The sequence below is a fragment of the Chelonoidis abingdonii genome, chromosome 1 (genome assembly GCF_003597395.2).
Source record: "Chelonoidis abingdonii isolate Lonesome George chromosome 1, CheloAbing_2.0, whole genome shotgun sequence".
Taxonomy (NCBI): domain Eukaryota; kingdom Metazoa; phylum Chordata; order Testudines; family Testudinidae; genus Chelonoidis; species Chelonoidis abingdonii.
In genome coordinates, this window is record NC_133769.1 from 42,367,995 (window position 1) to 42,385,242 (window position 17,248).

At 39.7% G+C, this 17,248-nt stretch overlaps 1 protein-coding gene across 2 annotated transcripts in view; it reads left to right on the top strand.

The window, feature by feature from the left end:
• Nucleotides 1-17,248, top strand: part of GRM8 (glutamate metabotropic receptor 8) — a 517,546-nt gene that overhangs the window by 211,334 nt on the left and 288,964 nt on the right. For both annotated transcript variants that reach the window (XM_075065157.1, XM_075065150.1), the window contains exons 3-5: nucleotides 15,123-15,258; nucleotides 15,734-15,888; nucleotides 16,397-16,534. In XM_075065157.1, coding sequence (XP_074921258.1) covers nucleotides 15,123-15,258; nucleotides 15,734-15,888; nucleotides 16,397-16,534 — 429 coding nt within the window. The remainder of the gene's footprint in view (nucleotides 1-15,122; nucleotides 15,259-15,733; nucleotides 15,889-16,396; nucleotides 16,535-17,248) is intronic.

Sequence of the window (17,248 nt, forward strand, 5' to 3'; positions counted from 1 at the left end):
GAAATCAGGTTTTTTCTCCCCTTTCCCTCCTCCAGGCTTTTCCTCCCTGGTTATCCTTGGAGAGAGAGGAAAGATTCAACGCTCTGTGAATCTTAAACACATGAGGATATTCCCCTTTCCTCCCCACTACTCCTTCTCCCTTCTCCCACCAATTCCCTGGTGAGTACAGACTCAGTCCTTTGCCACCTTAACAGGGGAAAAAATTAATCAGGCTTAAAGAGAAAACATTTAATTAAAAGAAAGGAGAATAAGATAATCACTGTAAATGCAAGATGGAGAAATATACAGGGTCTTTCAGCTTATAGAAAACTGGAGAAAAAGCTCTTTCTCAGCAGAAATAACAATTTAAAATACTTCCAGCCAAATACACATATAAAATTCTACCAGCCAGATACACATTTACAACATAAAAGAACCAATTAAAAAGACTAAACTGCCTTTCTACTTGCACTTACTACTTGAATATGAAATTAGAGCCTGTAGTATATCCAGTTACTCTCAGTCCCAGAGAGGAACCACAGCAAACCCAAAAAACACAACACAAAGGCTTCCCTTCATGGAGATTTGAAAGTATCTTTCTTCTGATTGGTCCTCTGGTCAGGTGTTGCAGGTTACTGTTTGTTAACCTTTACAGGTGAAAGAGACATTAATCCTTAGCTATCTGTTTTATGACATGCCCCCAAATCGCAGACAGTGGAACGTCACTGACGGTGATTTTTCTTCCTAGAACTTTAGAAGTAAACAGATTAATAACACCATGCATCTTACATATACTACTAAGTATTGTCAAACTACAAGACTTTCTACATTCAAGAACTAATTTTTAACCAGTGGATCTGGGAAACTTTACGGAGAGTGACAGCTACTTGGTAGAAGCTCCTGAAAGATTGTTGAATTTCAAATCAAATTTTTGGAGAGCTAAACTCCATCGAAGCAGTTTTGTTTGTTTACCTGGCAGTAATGAAGCCACTTTTAGTGAGCAATGGTTGGTTTGTAGCTGGAACCGCCATCCCCAATGTATGGGGCGTAGCTTTTCCAGGGCGTACACAATGGCGTAGCATTCCTTTTCACTGACTGACCAGTGGCTTTCCCTCTCCGACAGTTTCTTGCTGAGAAACACGACAGGATGGAAGTTGTGATCCGGTCCTTCCTGCATTAGAACTGCTCCTACACCACACTCAGATGCATATGTGGTTACTAGGAATGGCTTGTCAAAGTCCGGGGCGCTTAGCACAGGGTCAGACATGAGCATCGCCTTAAGCTGGGTAAAGGCCTCCTGATTGGTCCTCTGGTCAGGTGTTGCAGGTTACTGTTTGTTAACCCTTTACAGGTGAAAGAGACATTAACCCTTAGCTATCTGTTTATAACACTGACATTGGTACCTTCTTTGCATTTTGTCAAATCTGCTGTGAAAGTGTTCAGAAAACGTACTGGTTCATCATCTGAGACTGCTATAACATGAAATATATGGCAGAATGCAGGTAAAACAGAACAGGAGACATACAGTTCTCCTCCAAGGAGTTCAGTCACAAATTTAATTAACACATTTAATTAACTTATATTTCATTATCAGCATGAAAGCATGTCGTCTGGAATGGTGGGACATATGAATCTTTAGCTCATCTGGAATGTAAATACCTTGCAACACCGGCTACAAAAGTGCCATGCGAATGCCTGTTCTCACTTTCAGGTGACATTGTAAATAAGAAGCAAGCAGCAATATCTCCCATAAATGTAAACAAACTTCTTTGTCATAGTGATTGGCTGAACAAGAAGTAGGACTGAGTGGACTTGTAGGCTCTAAGGTTTTACATTGTTTTGTTTTTGAGTACAGTTATGTAACAACAAAAAAAATCTACATTTCTAAGTTATACTTTCACGATAAGGAGATTGTACTACAGTACTTGTCTGAGGTGAACTGAAAAATACTATTTCTTTTATCATTTTGATAGTGCAAATATTTGTAATAAAAATAATATAAAGTGAGCACTGTACACTTTGCATTCTGTGTTATAATAGGAATCAATATATTTGAAAATGTAGAAAAACATCCAAAAATATTTAATAAATTTCAATTGGTATTCTATTGTTTAATAGTGCGATTAATCATGATTATTTTTTTTAATTATGATTAATTTTTTTGAGTTAGTCATGAAAGTTAACTGCAATTAATCGACAGCCCTACTTGTATTATTTCCCCACTAGTGACTCCAGCAATGCACACCTGAAGCCAGACAGAGACAGAGGGTCTGATCTTGCATTTTTGCATGCCAGAAATGACTGACTGAGAACTGGACACAGTGAGACAGAGGGGCCTTTTTTGCTATATTTTAAACCACTATAAGCAATGCATCTGTTACAGTCCTGCTATTTCGGTAAGGGCAGAAGCAAGGCCATGGGGACTGAGCACTCGGTGCTTGGAGTCCCTGGTGGTTATTAATTAAAGGAAGCCACAAGCTGTGAAAAACAGGCCAAACAGATCCAAAATAATAAGAAAGACATTTTTGTCAAAAGTATCAGAAAAAACAGCTCTGGATGACTGAAAAAAATACAAAATACAACAGGCAATTTGAGGCCAGTCGCTGACCATCACAACAGCAAGAGGAAGCATGCAGGGGAAGATGGGTCACCAGGAAGCCATTGATAACACACAGTCTAGAGATTTTAAGAAAGCAACAAAGCCTTCATCTGTAACTGATTAAATATTAAAAATAAAATAAAGGGTGGGGGTGGAAATGAAACCTAAAAAAATGTTAAACCAAAGATTCCTGCAGGAGCTGAATTAGCCTAGAGGAGGGAAGGAGTACATTTGTATAACTAAAGGCTTTGGGCAAACTTCAGCCATTTCCCAAATAGGAGAAACCACATGCAAACAGCTCTAGGAATGCTAGAAGCTTCTGTGTCAGGCCTGTGATACCAACTGTGCATGTTCTATCAGCCAGAGGCCTGTCAAGCCCCACCAATCAGCTAGTGTGTATGCTGAGGAATGTACAGTAGCCAATGGAGGTGGTAGGATACTGACCCCTTTTTCACAGGGATATATTTGCCTTTTGCAACCTAGTCGCATGTCATGTGAGCAGGATCAGATAATAAGCAATAGTTTCAGAAATAAATGAAATCTTTGACAAAATGGAGCATGTGGAGTCACCTGCTCTGATCGCCTCTATACTTGGAGATGATGGATTAAAAAAAAAAAAAACAAGCTTGGAAATGATTTTTTTCCTCATCTGGACCATGTTCTCTGTAATAGGTTAAATCAAAACCCTGGTTCTGAACTCCCTGAAACTTTCCCAAAGTTTGGATCCAGATCTGATTTTTATAACGTAGACACATCTCTTCTAATAATCATAAAGGTATGAGGAGGGAGGAGGAGTGATCTTTATACAACTGAACAATGATTTAAATTAAGAATAAGATGTTTCATATATTTCAAAGGCCTTATTTTGATCTGATTTGATGATACCAGGTTTGAGCCTAATACATTTTGCAAACCTTTTAAATTTAGGGGGATTAGAAATCCCTGCTGTCCACAACTTCCCTACCCCCTAAAAAACAAACTAAACAAACACCATTCTTCCTGCTTTACTAAAAAATTACCAGTGTCCAATAAGAAAGTGGGATCACAAATAGTGGCATTGTCCCTTTATTTGCACACTATATTCAAGAACAACATGTTCTCCAATTTCCAAATCTACTAGCAGTAGAAAGTGCCACTTACCCTGAGGAAGAGACATTCAGATCAGCTATTATGTCTGCAAAAAACAACATGACTCATAAAAATTGCAACACATGAATAGCAATTGTAACTGAAAACGAATTACAGTCAGAATCTATTGTCCACAGACCATGCCTGCTTTTGGCATAGCATCCTGTGTCCACTATAGTCCAGCTATGTAGCTATTGCAGACCCTGATTCATAGTTGTAGGGAAAATTCCATGCCCACAACCTTGCAGCCCTTTGAAAAACCCATTTATTCAGTCTTTTGGCAGGTGATGTGATATTCACCCATTCATAAGTATCCTTACTACAGGTGAGCTTTTCTCTCAGCCTCTCACTTCCAGGACTATAAATGCTGGCTTTCATTTTCACAAATAGCAGTGAAGAGCCAAAGCAAGAATGAAAAATGTGTTGCTTTTTTTGCAAACCTGCAAAAATGAGATTTTTCATTAGTTTCACTTTATGGTGATAAAATCTCTTGAAGTTATTTCTCTTCCAGTGCGGGGGCGGATGATGGTCACACTTTTCAATACTGCTGCTGCAGAAACTTTTGCTATTCAAAATAAAAATACAAAGAAAACCACTTCCCTTTTCTTCACGTTATATTAGAGCTTGATTCTGCTCACTGAAGTCAATGGCCAAATGTCTTCTATGGGAGCAAGGTTGAGTTTTTACTTTTTTTGCCTCCTTTCTTTACATGTTAGATTTAAAACTGGTTTTGCCTATTATTTTATATCTAGATAGATAGCTACAGCTATAGATATCTGGGTTTCTGGTTTCTTATTCACACCTATCAGAAATGTGGATGCTCTTTGATGACCACATGCAATTTAAGTAAATACATTTTTAAACATTTCCAATACCACCAAGCCATAAAATAGTACAGAAAAGCTGATGTCATCCTTAAAAGACCATCTACTGAAATAATGAGAGAGAGTAATTGACACAAGCTTTGACCTCTCTGTTGTTGTTAGCCACGAGTAGGGGAGCTAATGACTTCATGTACGTATTGAACACACTACCATTCAGCTATTAAAGATTTGTGCAAAAGAATACGTGCATTTTCACTAAACCCCAGTAACTTGATGTGGGTCTAAACATGCCCCCTTTCCTGGCTTTTAATAGATCACAACAAAATCTCATATCATCCATCAAAACACAATATGTTTTAGTATATTGGACACTGAGTGCTGCTTGAAGCTTTCAAAGCAAAGTATGATAAATTATTAAATGTTTTTCCTTCTGTTATCTACATCAAAGAACATTACCATGATGGACTGCAGCATCAGCTAATGTTGTAGCTGTTTGCTGGGGTATTGTGCAGGAATTTGTGGGAATGATAAGCCACAAGATTTTTGGTTTTACAAGAAGCAAAACACTGACTTTGAAAAATAAACCTGTGAACTTTAATCTTTAGTTTGTAAATGTATCCATCTAGACTTGAACAACTACAAATTTAAATTACAATAGAAAATGGTTGGGGTTAGCAAAGATAGATACAAGCAGCTGATTTTTAGCCAACTGGTTGCAACTTAAATGACCCTAAGACAATTCCTAAAGGTGCCCTGCCTTGGTAGCAGTGAAAGCAGGAGCATAGCCGCTACTCTGAACTGTCACTTGCCCTGTGTCAACTGTCACTCCTTCCAATATTCAGATTCTAAGCATCCACACTGTTCAAGATCTGAACAGCTTCTTAAACTGAAAGCCTTCAATGTAGGGTGACCATATTTCCCTATGTTGAATGTGGGACACCTGGTAAAATTACTCATATTCAAATGAGTTCAACAGCAATCAGTCAGAACTATGCAGTACAAAAATTCAAATTAACATCAAGTTGACTGAGCCCCTGTTAAAAAGAAGTACTGCACAGCTGGATTCTTTTTATTTACCTTATCTTTAAGGCTCACACAGGGAGGGATGACACACACATCCTACCCCTCCCACGCATGGGGAGAGCTGACACACACACATTCCCGTACACCACGAGGGGTGACTGACTGACCTGACCCTCCCTGCCTGGTGCTATCTGCCCTCCATGCCTTTTTGGGCCCCCAGGATGGACCCGCCTCTCTGGGTACCTGGCGCTGCATCTTCCTGAGGCAACATGTGGGTGGAGGGGCCACACAGGGTCACATGCTCACCCTCCCCAGATTTCTGCCAGAGTTCACCCCAAAATGTGGCCAGCAGCAGACTTTCGACACTGTGTGGGAGGGAAGGGACAGGAGGTGCTGCCAGCCTCAGAGGAGGAGGAGTGTGGGAAGGGAGGACCTGGCCTGTATTTTTCCGGCGCTTATTTCTTCTTCTCCCGCCGCCTCCTCCGCACCTGTGGCTTGTCCCTTCCTGCTTGCACAGCTAATACCTCCAGGCTGCTGCTGGCCACTGACCAGATGTCCTGGTTTTATAGGGATAGTCCTGATTTTTGGGTCTTTTTCTTATGTAGATTCCTATTACCCCCCACCACCGTACTGATTTTTTACACTTGCTGTCTGGTCACCCTACACCGACATAACCCAGCTGCCTCTTGTTCCTCAGCTACAGCGCAGGCAGGAAGGGGTTAAGCCCTAAGGATGCATTGTGCACCAGGGCCCAGGGAACCTGACTGCTGCAGGGGTCAGCGAACCCGGGCAGAGAGGTGGCTCAGAAGGGGAGGGTGCCTAGGGAACGGAGCATCCCCGCTTTCCCTGGGGGAAGGACCCAGGACTGGGTGGAGAAGGTGGGAGAAGAGGGTGCTAAGCTCCTGCTCCGGGGGTGGCTGTGGAGCCTGCAGGTTCGGGGTGTGAACAGGCTGGAAATTTCCCCCCTTCGACCACTCCACCAGAGCTTACATGAGGGGTGGAGAGGCTTCCCTGTGCCAGCGCTGTGTGTGGGGCTTGGCACATAGAGGGCTTGGCTCCTCCTGGCCAGTGCCCAGCCAGAGGCAGTGGGGAACGGAAGGAGCCTTACCAGCCAGGCTGTTGATGAGCTGAGCACTCCGCCGGGGGGCTTGTTCTCTGCACAGTGCTGGGAGTGGGATGCACCCCATCGGAGGGTGGGGGTGATATGGAGGAGCAGCAGGGCTTTGTGTGTGTGTGTGTGTGTGTGTGTGTGTGTGAAGGGGCAAAGCACGGAGAGGCCAGCACGAGGGGGAGAATGTAAAGGGCTGATGGGCGGGCTGCAGAGACAACACATAACCAACTGCTGCCTGTCACCTGCCTGCACTCACCAGCCACCGCAGCTCACAGTGCGCAGCCAGCGCCAGATGGAAATGGGACGGGGAGTAGGGTACTGCTGGCTGAGAGCCAACATGCAGCGGGGGCTGCGCTGACAGACCAGCAGGGGGAGCGGTTGGCCCCAAGCACTGCATCTTTGCCCTGACATCAGCTTTGCACACTGGACCCCCCCTACTCACCGCTTGTGGGCGAGTGGCTGGCAAGCAGGGATCTGTCCAGCAGCAGAACCCACCACTACTGATGGGGGAGGTGGGGCAGAAAGGAGGTGGGGAGACAGAAAATACAGGACAATTTGCCCATTTTAAAGAAAAAGTCAGGGCACCTGCAGACAGAGCCGGCTTCAGGCACCAACGGAGAAAGCACGTGCCTGGGGTGGCACATGCTAAGGGGCGGCATTCTATTCTTTGGGCGGCACAGTCTGGGTGGCTGGTTTTTTTTTTTTTTCCTGCTTGGGGCGGCAAAAATGGTAGAGCTGGCCCTGGCTGCAGGAGGACTTAGATAGGGGACTGTCGCTTTAAAAAAAGGGACTTCTGGTCTCCCTACTTCAAGGGCTCATGCAGTCCAAGATCATTGCATAGGGTAACACTGGGTGTTCCTGCAGGCCTGACCCTGTTTGACCTAAAAAATAGGTACATGTGTAATTTTGCAGGGAAGTGGATTTAGTCCATTTCCTCACATCTGAAGGGCTGTACTTAGAACCTGTAGAAAAATAATTGTATATATTAAAATTATGGTTTTTTTAAACAGAAATTAAGGCAAACCTCTGCCCAATAATATAACTCCCAAGAGCAATTTGGCCTCTGCTGTGAAAGCAAACCACCACAGCTGCAAATAAGCACTGATCTTAGCTTGCATACCCCACCAGCAAATCAATTCTCAATCCAGGTTGTTCTATCCAGGACTCAGAACACCTGGGTTCAGTTCCTGGCTCTGCTGTGGACTTCTTGTCTGACTATCGGAGAGTCATTTAATCTATGTCACAATTCCTCATTTGGATAATGGGGATGATAATCCTTCATTTCTCCTATCTTTTTTTAGTCTCTGTAAAAATCACCATCCTGCTACCTCTCTGCGGGCATATTCTGTGCCTACATGCAATCCGATTGACTTCATTTTGTCCCAAATCTTCACCATTCAGTGAAGTCTAGTGAAAAGCCTTCAGCATAAGAGACCAGTTGTCTTAGAAAATGATGCCTGGCTGAAGCTTATTCTGAGTCCCTGCTGCCAGTTCCCCAATTTGGAACAAGGACTTTGGAATTTGACTTTATATATTTATGAAGAGTTACCTGGAGACTATCATTACATATGTATTAAGAATTTATTTGCTTATTTTGCCTACTGCTATGCAGATTCTATGATCTTTGAATTATTTTAGAAATAAAAAGGAGTAACTGAAAGCAATTGAGGGCAAAGGATGGCCATACAAGGGCAGGACTGCCCTTAATAATGCTTCTGTTATTTTCTAGTGAGTCTGTACGAAACAATATGGATTACTCCAAAACTGTTGTGAAAAAACTGTGTGCCATAAGTGATGATTGAGGGATGAGACAAATGCCTCTATTTTCTGAGAAATGAAGTTATGTCAAAGCAAGTACAGACCTTGATCTATGCTTTTTCATTTTTACAGTGTTACTGTTGACTGTATAAATGGGAAAACAAAATAGTTTAAAAAGCTAAGTAGTTCTGAGCTGCGTGGTTGTGGTCCCAAAACTGAATAAACTTGAATTTCAGGACTATATTCTGCCACCCTACCTGGAGCAATAGTTTACTCCCATTGATCTCAATGCTGTTGGTCTAAAGCATGCAGTGCTTAGGTACTGCTCAGACTAGTAGAATTAGGGTGACCAGATATCCCGATTTTATAGGGACAGTCCCAATTTTTGGGTCTTTTTCTTATATAGGCTCCCATTACCCCCCACCCCTGTCCTGATTTTTCACATTTGCTGTCTGGTCACTTTAGGTAGAATGTGTCCCTTAGTTAGCCATTCAGCTTGTTCCCTGTGTCCTGTTTATTTTTGGAGTCACAAGTTTACAACAGTGTCTTCTATTATTTTCTAAATACCCATTTAGTATCACTTCCACCAACATCCACTTCTACTAGCCTGAATATTTGTTTACAGTGAGAACTCCACCTTGTGAATTGTCCATGAGAGGTAAAATATGTATTTAACACACCATAAGATTAACCTCCAAAATGACATAGGCATTGTACTACCATTTTATCAGAGTTTTGCCCTTGTTATAGAAACACAAAGGAAAGCAAAAGGTATTGATCCCAAGTACTGGTATTATCTTCTAAATCTACAGTACTCAGTATCTCACGAACATGCATTGCTGGCTTGATATCTTGTTTCCCACTGCTGTTATACTTAGCGCCTGTAAACTGGCCAAGTCTGGCACTGAACAATTTGTTTAGGACATGATTTCTAATCACAACAAACAAAACAACTGAACAATGCATTGTCTGTAAAACCAGGTCTAACTGTATCCTGTGTTTAAAAGCACACAGATTATTAGCTGTTAAGTGAAAGACAAAACCAGACAGTAATTATCACTTACATAGCACTGTTCAAATATTAACCAGCTATAATCTTCACATAATCTGGTCGGAAATTCTCCAATACAACAGTTTCTTCAAAAAGTGCCAATTCATTGAACCCAAAATGTTTTCAAATAATTTGGGCTCAACAGTCCCTGAGAGGATCCCTGCCTGGTTCCCTGCCATTTCCCCTGTCAGGCTTCTGGACAGCCCAGGCTTCTAGAGTCGTGGTTCCAGGGCAGACCCCTGCCCGTATTTGAGGCTTACAGGGCTTCTGGGCTCCCTGATGCTGATTTGGGAGATTCTTAGGCTTGCTAGTTCCTTAGACTGCCTGAGTCTCTAGGCTTCCAGACTTCCTAGACTGCCAGACTTGGGAGCCAGCTGGCCACTGTTGGTAGAGTTGGAATCCCTGGTAGCTGCTGAGTGAAATTGACATGATTCTTGTCAGGTTCACAGCTGCCCACCTCTCAGGAACAGCTTCTGCCAGAGATCATGGGGAGTATATTTTGTTTCAGAAACTCCATTTTTTGGTGTTTCTGAAATGAACTTTTTTGGAATCTCCATTTTGCAGGATATTTCAAATTTGCAATAAATAAATAATAAATTAAATTAAATTGCTGAAACCAAAAAGTGAAAATTTCCTGTGAACTGGAAATTCTGAGTTTCAGTCATCTCTACTCACAACAATCTCTCTGGGTAGTTAAGTATTATTCCCATTTTACAGATAGGGAAACTGAGAAAGAGAGAGTACCTGAGTGGGTAGAGGCATTTCTTCTCTCTCTTCAAGGGAGCACAGGGACTGCTCCTTCTCATACTTCCATGGAGGCACATAATACACCAAAGATGAGTCATGATTTCTGCTGTACAAACTGTGTGCATCTGTATAGGTCTATCAGTGCAACCTATATAAAGCCTTCTTGTATAGCAATTTCATTGATCATTTTTAACAACACTGGTTTTAAAATCAGAAGTTGATTAGAAGAAGGGAAATGTTCATTTATTAGATGTTGGGTTTACTGCTCTTTATTTAGAAATGGAATATTCTGAACATAGTATGTATTGTTTGTTTATTATATATTAATATTATGAAAGGAGAGAGAGAGAGCGATCAGTGGTAATGTTTTAGCCAATTTTAGGCTCCAACTGAACTGTTTTGTATCCAGGGCCCTGGTTCTGCAAACACTTATACAGTTGCATAACTTCAAAGACCCAAGCAGTCCTATGGGCTTTAATTTACCACTCATGGGAGTACAAGTCAAGCACATGTGCAAATGATTGCGGGACAGGGGACTAGATTTGAAAATATATGTGAACACATTTACTGCTAGAACTGGGTAAAATTTATTGCCTGAGATTTTTTGTTGACAAAAATATGTATGCAGAGACACCAAAATGTTTTGCAGATTTGAGTTAGTTTTGCTGACTTGTTAATTTTGGGGAAAAGACAAATTCCAAACAGCCAGAATAGTTTGTTTCAGCATATTTGAAATGAAACCTTTCAATTTTTCAGTTCAAACAGACTTTTCATTTCTAAATTTCCTATGATTTATATAGTACACATATAATATACCCTAAAGATGCTCAAAATACAATTTAAAAGATCCCAAACAATTTTTAAACATTTTGAGTCTCAGAAAATTTTGAGAAATTTTGTTTTTGATTTGACCTGAAACAGTTTTTTCCAGAATTGCCAGCAAACCCAAATATGTTATGCACCCAGCTGTATTTACAGCCAACTACAAGAGACATCACAGTATATCAAGAGGCATCACAGTTTTGTTCTAAGAAAACCATTACTAAGGCCATATTGTAAATCATATTTGTCATAGTATGTTGTAAATTTAATTAAAATATAACTCCATCTCTCTCTAGAAGAGTGAGAGTTTCTGTGCAGCAGGAATTCTTGGGTAAAGAGAGTGCTCAAACATAAGGATATATAAGTAATCAGCCTGTGTCAGAAAGAAACATGATTTGTATGCCTTGTATAAAGGCCTCTTCCTGAGTATGGCAGGCAGTAATTGTAACTGTTCAGATTTTCTTCACAAATGCTTTTAATAAATACAAGATGGGAAGATAAGTCATTGGTTTAGACATTTTAGGTAGCAGCTATGTAACACAATAGTTAGCAAATAGGAGAGGAGGGCCCAGATCCACAAGGGTATTTAGGCTTCAGCTGAAATAAATGGAAGAGAGGTACCTAACTAGCTTTACGGATCTGGGCTTGTAAGTGACCAAGTTGCTCACATGCTCATAAGAGCTGTTATCATTCACTGACCATGCTGATAGTTCTCACAGACTGTAGTTTGGCGTTTCTTTATTAAGTTATCAGTCCTGAACTGAGAACTTCTAGGATGGTTCCATTGACTTCACTGGGGCTCTGCTTGGATTCCTCTGTGCTGTTCTCATTGCAGGATTGAGGCATAAATATGCATGTCTGAAATGACTCCTTGTGCTAGTTAGATAATTTGCTCCTTCAGTTTTTTCCTCAACAATAGCAGAAACCAGTTTAGAATCTGATTTTAAAGGGAGTGAGCACCTACAACTCAATTTCAGGGTCTAGTTTCCGTCTGGCGAATGTTGGTTAGGAAAAACTAAGAGACTTATGCATTTTAATGATTGCAGTTTGAATTCTTGTCTAGGGCACATGCAGACCTGAGTAGGCATTCTTTTAACTTTCTGAGCATGTGCTTATCTAAGTCTAAGGAAATCAAATAAATAAATTTCCATTTGACATCAATAGGACTTGTGGACACTGAGTGTAGACTGCCCTAAATGAAATCACCCCAGAAGTCTGGCAATACATCCATTAACAGATTGATATTTTCAGATTTTCATAATTAAAGGATACTAAAAACATAACAAAACATAAGAAACCCATAAAAATACTACACTGATCTAATGTTGTTTTGGACTTGAATGAAGGAAGTGTAGATATTTGCATTTTAGGATCAAATCTGCAGTACCTATACACAATTGGGTGTCACCTTAATGTTGTTCTGTTATGCTTTAGGAACTGGAGATCTGATCATTAAGTGTAAATTGATATGCTATTACTTGTTTGTCACAACAGTATAAGTAATAAATAGATATGGATATACACAAAATGTTTTCTATGTCAGAAGATAGCTTGCAGAAATCATTATAAATGTAACAATAAGGCTGAAGTGCATTTTGTTTTGTTCCTAATAGACCTTCAGTGCAGAGATGTTAAGTTGCATAGTGCAGTCATGACTGAATTTAATGCTATAATGATGGAAAGGTGTTTTTGCTACACTATTTGGACTCCAGGAAAATAACTTTTCAGCTACTGTAGTTTTTCATTTCTTGATATCCATTCCATGTAGATGGCAATATGCAGTATATAATATATATGCATTTGTAATGTTTGAGGTTGCATTTCATGTAGAGAGAATGTTTTTTTCCTAAGAGCCACTGCATGAGTAGAAGGGGTTCAAAATTATACTCAAGAAATTTATGAGGTAACAAATTATTATTATTTTATGTCATTTTTCATTCCCATGCCTGGATGACTTTGGCTACTGTTGAGAGCTTAATGTTGTTTTTCAAGCCTTTACTTTTTTAAAACCAGAAAACTCATATTACTTAAATGACAAACATTTACAGTACATCTGTTCAATATTTCTTTTAGCATTCATTGTCAGGTATGCAAATCTGTTAACTCAGAAATAGCTTAGAATGAGAGATTATTTTCTGATTGTATGTTAGAATAGGTTAGTTTATTTTTAGAAATATTGGCCAAACATTTTCATAGCATCTTGTCATTTATATCACCATTGAATCATCATAAATACCTGGTAGATATTAGGATCACCTAATATTTGTTCTTACTTCTTGTTACTGACAAAATAGCAATCTTTTGGGGAGAACCTGGTTATTAATACAGCTATGAGAGAAAAAATTGTTGCCAGCAAAAATGGTAACATCCCACTGGAAACAAATGTAATAATTTACAATTTTTTCTATCTTTACCCTCTTTATAGAAGAAAAAGAAAAACAACCCCCCCAAACCTATTTCCAACACAAACATTGTTTTTGCAGCAAAATGGAAGGTGTTTTCACATGCAAAAATGTGTTTTTGTTTTAATGTGAAATACTAAAACACCATGTTTTACTTTCAACTTTTCTCTTTCACCAAACTGGTGAGAATATGATTGTTGTCATAAAGAAGTCCATGAACAGTGATGAAAAAGGTGACATTTTTGTCCTTGACCAAATCCACTGATTTTCATAAAAACTTTAAAAAAAATCATCATTTTTATTCATGACAATTGATAGTTTCATACTGTTTGATACTGATAGCTGCTAGTGACTTACTTAAATCCTGACCCTGCACTGTGATCTACCTGAATGGAGAATAGTTGAGGTCAATGGGATTGTGCATAGTATAGCGGTAAGTGGTCCAAATACAAATCTGGATCCTATATTTGAGCAAAACCCACCAGGTTATAACCTATTTTTAAAGTTTTAAAATTATTCTTTAAAACTCCCTAACATGAGAAAACCTTAGCTGTCACTGTTGGGATCCTGCACTTCTTCAGATTCCATTGCTCCTGGACTGTATCACCTTCACAATGAGGTGTTTCAGAAGATCTGGGACTGGAGTGAAGGCTATTAGGGAGCCTGAATTTAAGGAAAAAGTAATTACGGTAAATAATATTTAAAAAAACCCAACAAATATATAAGGGCTGAAAACCCTGAGGTACAATGATTTGGTGCCCCTCCTGACTAAGTGTGCCATAAGAGAGGCTCTCAGTGAATTTCTTGCCTAGTATTCTTAAAATGTATATAACCATGGTGTCTTAAAGTTCCACCTGTCCTGCAGACAGCTTCCAAAACTGCAGGATTTATTCCATTGGATAACATTGAGTTTAAGGATCCTTTCCTGCTGAACAGTTAAAATGTAAAGGTTCTAAATTAGCTCCAGTTCCTGCTTCTGTCAGGGAAAAAACCCCATAAATATATGGTTCTAAGTTTGTGTTTATTCAGCAATTAGTAATTTAGACTTTTCATTGACAACCCAGATGGTTAAATGATTGACAACTTAATTAAAAATGCTGTAATAGCAATTGGAAAAATTCAGAGTCTGGTTTCCATGAAAGGATTACAGGTTTGCTATCTCATTCCTCTAACCACAATATTTACTATTAATCATTGTCCTGCTTACCCACCCCTGGAAAAGACATTCTGAATGCATGGTAACTGTCAACCCACAGGTATTTTTCTTGGCTAAATGTAATCCTGTGACAAAATGATGAGCCAGATTCTCAAGAGGTTTAAATCACTGCTGTGCCGATTTACCCCAGTTGAGGATCTGGCCTGATATGTTCTTTAAAGTTTTGGATACAGTGAATGACAAACACATAGGTAACTTGCACTAGGTGTCATCATGTTTAAGCTTTGAGTTGCATGTAATCATTGCTGATTTTTGCAAGTGGTTAGAAGAGTTAGACACTCCCTCTGGACATGATAGTTTTTTTGACTGAACTGTCTCCTCCAATCAAACTGGTATCTTGTTTTCCTTGTCTGTTTTGCCATGAGTTTATTAAGTTAAGTATTAATAAACAGCTCAGAGTTTCACCTCAATTAATTAGTTTTGCTTTTTTGTGTGTGTGTGTGTGTGTGTGTGCGTATGCAGGTGGCGTTTGCATCGCTCAGTCACTAAAAATCCCCCGTGAACCAAGACTGGGAGAATTTGACAAGATCATCAAGCGCTTGTTGGAAACTCCTAATGCTCGAGCAGTGATCATGTTTGCAAACGAGGATGATATTAGGTGCTTGTTTTCTTAATTTTATATGTTGCAGAAGTCACCTCTTTGCAGAAAGTCCCTTTCTGGGAGCCCGTGTCTGATTTCCTAAGAGATTTCAGATTTCAATCTAATGTAAGGTTGCCATTATGCAGTATGCTATGCCACTGCTCCACTGAGACCCCAAAACTTCTTAGTTACTAAGAATGAAGATGCTGTATATTGTAACTTGAGGACTGAAAGAGATAAAACAAATAAGAATGATAGACAGAATAATATGTTTAAGGGTAAGGATGAGGCAAATTAGTATTTACCGTCCTTTAGCTTGAGTGCTGAGCTCTGTGTCTTTTGAGAAATATGCTTTAGCCTGTCAGAACAATTGACTAATTGGTTAAAGACAGGCTATTTGTGTATAGCCAAAACCAATGCTGCAGGGGGACTCTAGTCAGTAACATTTCTTGGTAAATGCATTGTATCTAATTAGTCGTTTGTTTATTTGCAGGCGAATATTAGAAGCAGCCAAAAAAACTAATCAAACTGGACATTTTCTTTGGATCGGCTCAGATAGTTGGGGGTCAAAAATTTCACCTGTTTACCAACAGGAAGAGATTGCAGAAGGAGCAGTCACCATTCTGCCCAAAAGAGCTTCTATCGATGGTAAGAACTTATAGTAATGACACAAAAGACACACTTTAAGACTTATATTTAATTGATGAGAATCTCCCATTTACTTCATGGGGTACTGAATGCAATGCAGACCTCCATGGGAATTGAGGGCACTTGGCACCTTGCAAGATTGGGCCTTTACCATATATTGATGTTGAATTGGAGTGTTTATTGATTACCCGCATTGCATTTTCTTCAGCTATAGTATTTCACAGCAGCATTATCTATTTGGTTTCATCAAATAATTGCTATAGCAGTTTCAAGAACATTTTTTCTAAAACAAATCTTAATAGCAAATGTAGTTATTTTTATTTCCCAAATACCACTTCATTCTTTTAAAAAATCTGTATTCAGGTCGTTAATATGACTATGCAATGCAGATATGCATTGCATTCTTTTCATGCAATCCAAACAAATCCACTAAAAACTTATAAATATATTCTTCTGCATCTTGTGTCATATTTTTATGGTTTTTTAATTTTTTTTATTTTATTTTTAGGATTTGATAGATATTTTCGGAGCCGTACCCTTGCTAATAATCGAAGAAATGTGTGGTTTGCAGAATTTTGGGAAGAGAATTTTGGATGCAAGTTAGGATCACATGGAAAAAGAAACAGCAATATCAAGAAATGCACAGGTAACACACTAGAATAAAATATTTTCTTCAAATTCTTTGTAATCCATTACAAGACAGACCGGTAAGAAACTTGCTTGGTCCCTTGAGTGGTTGCTTACGACAAATTTCATTGTATTCTTATACCAATCTCATTCCACCTTGAAATATAAATTCTAATACCTTCTTGTCTGTACTGGAGTGTGCAAACTCTTATTAGGGTGTCGCTTTAGTCACATGTTTGTTAGCCAGCCTTATAGCGTGTCTCACTTTAAGAGAGCACCATATCTTTTACCCTGTGGAACTTACAAGATTTGAAGAGAGCACCAGCAGTGATTGCTACACCTGCAAAGAAAATGTGATGAGTTTCAGCAGAATCAAAAGGCAAAAGGAGGCCTGTTGGGGAGCAAAAGTGGGTATTTAATTTATCCACATCTAAAGATGGTTCAGGTTTGGGTAAATATTTGGACTGAAGTTCAGACTGGGTCTTATTTTTCACTGAAGTACTGTTTCAAACTATATATATATATATAGCGACTGGATAGCATAGTGGTTAAGAGCGCCGCCCTTTGATACGGGAGACCGCCCTTTAATACGAGAGACCGGGGTTCAAATGCCGGTTGGTACCCAACTTTCCAGTAGGGGTCCTTGGGCAAAAGACCCCCTAATGCTTCACCTGCCTACCTCAAATATGAGAGTGACACGAAATTGGAGAGTCATGCCGGCTCGGACGTCGCC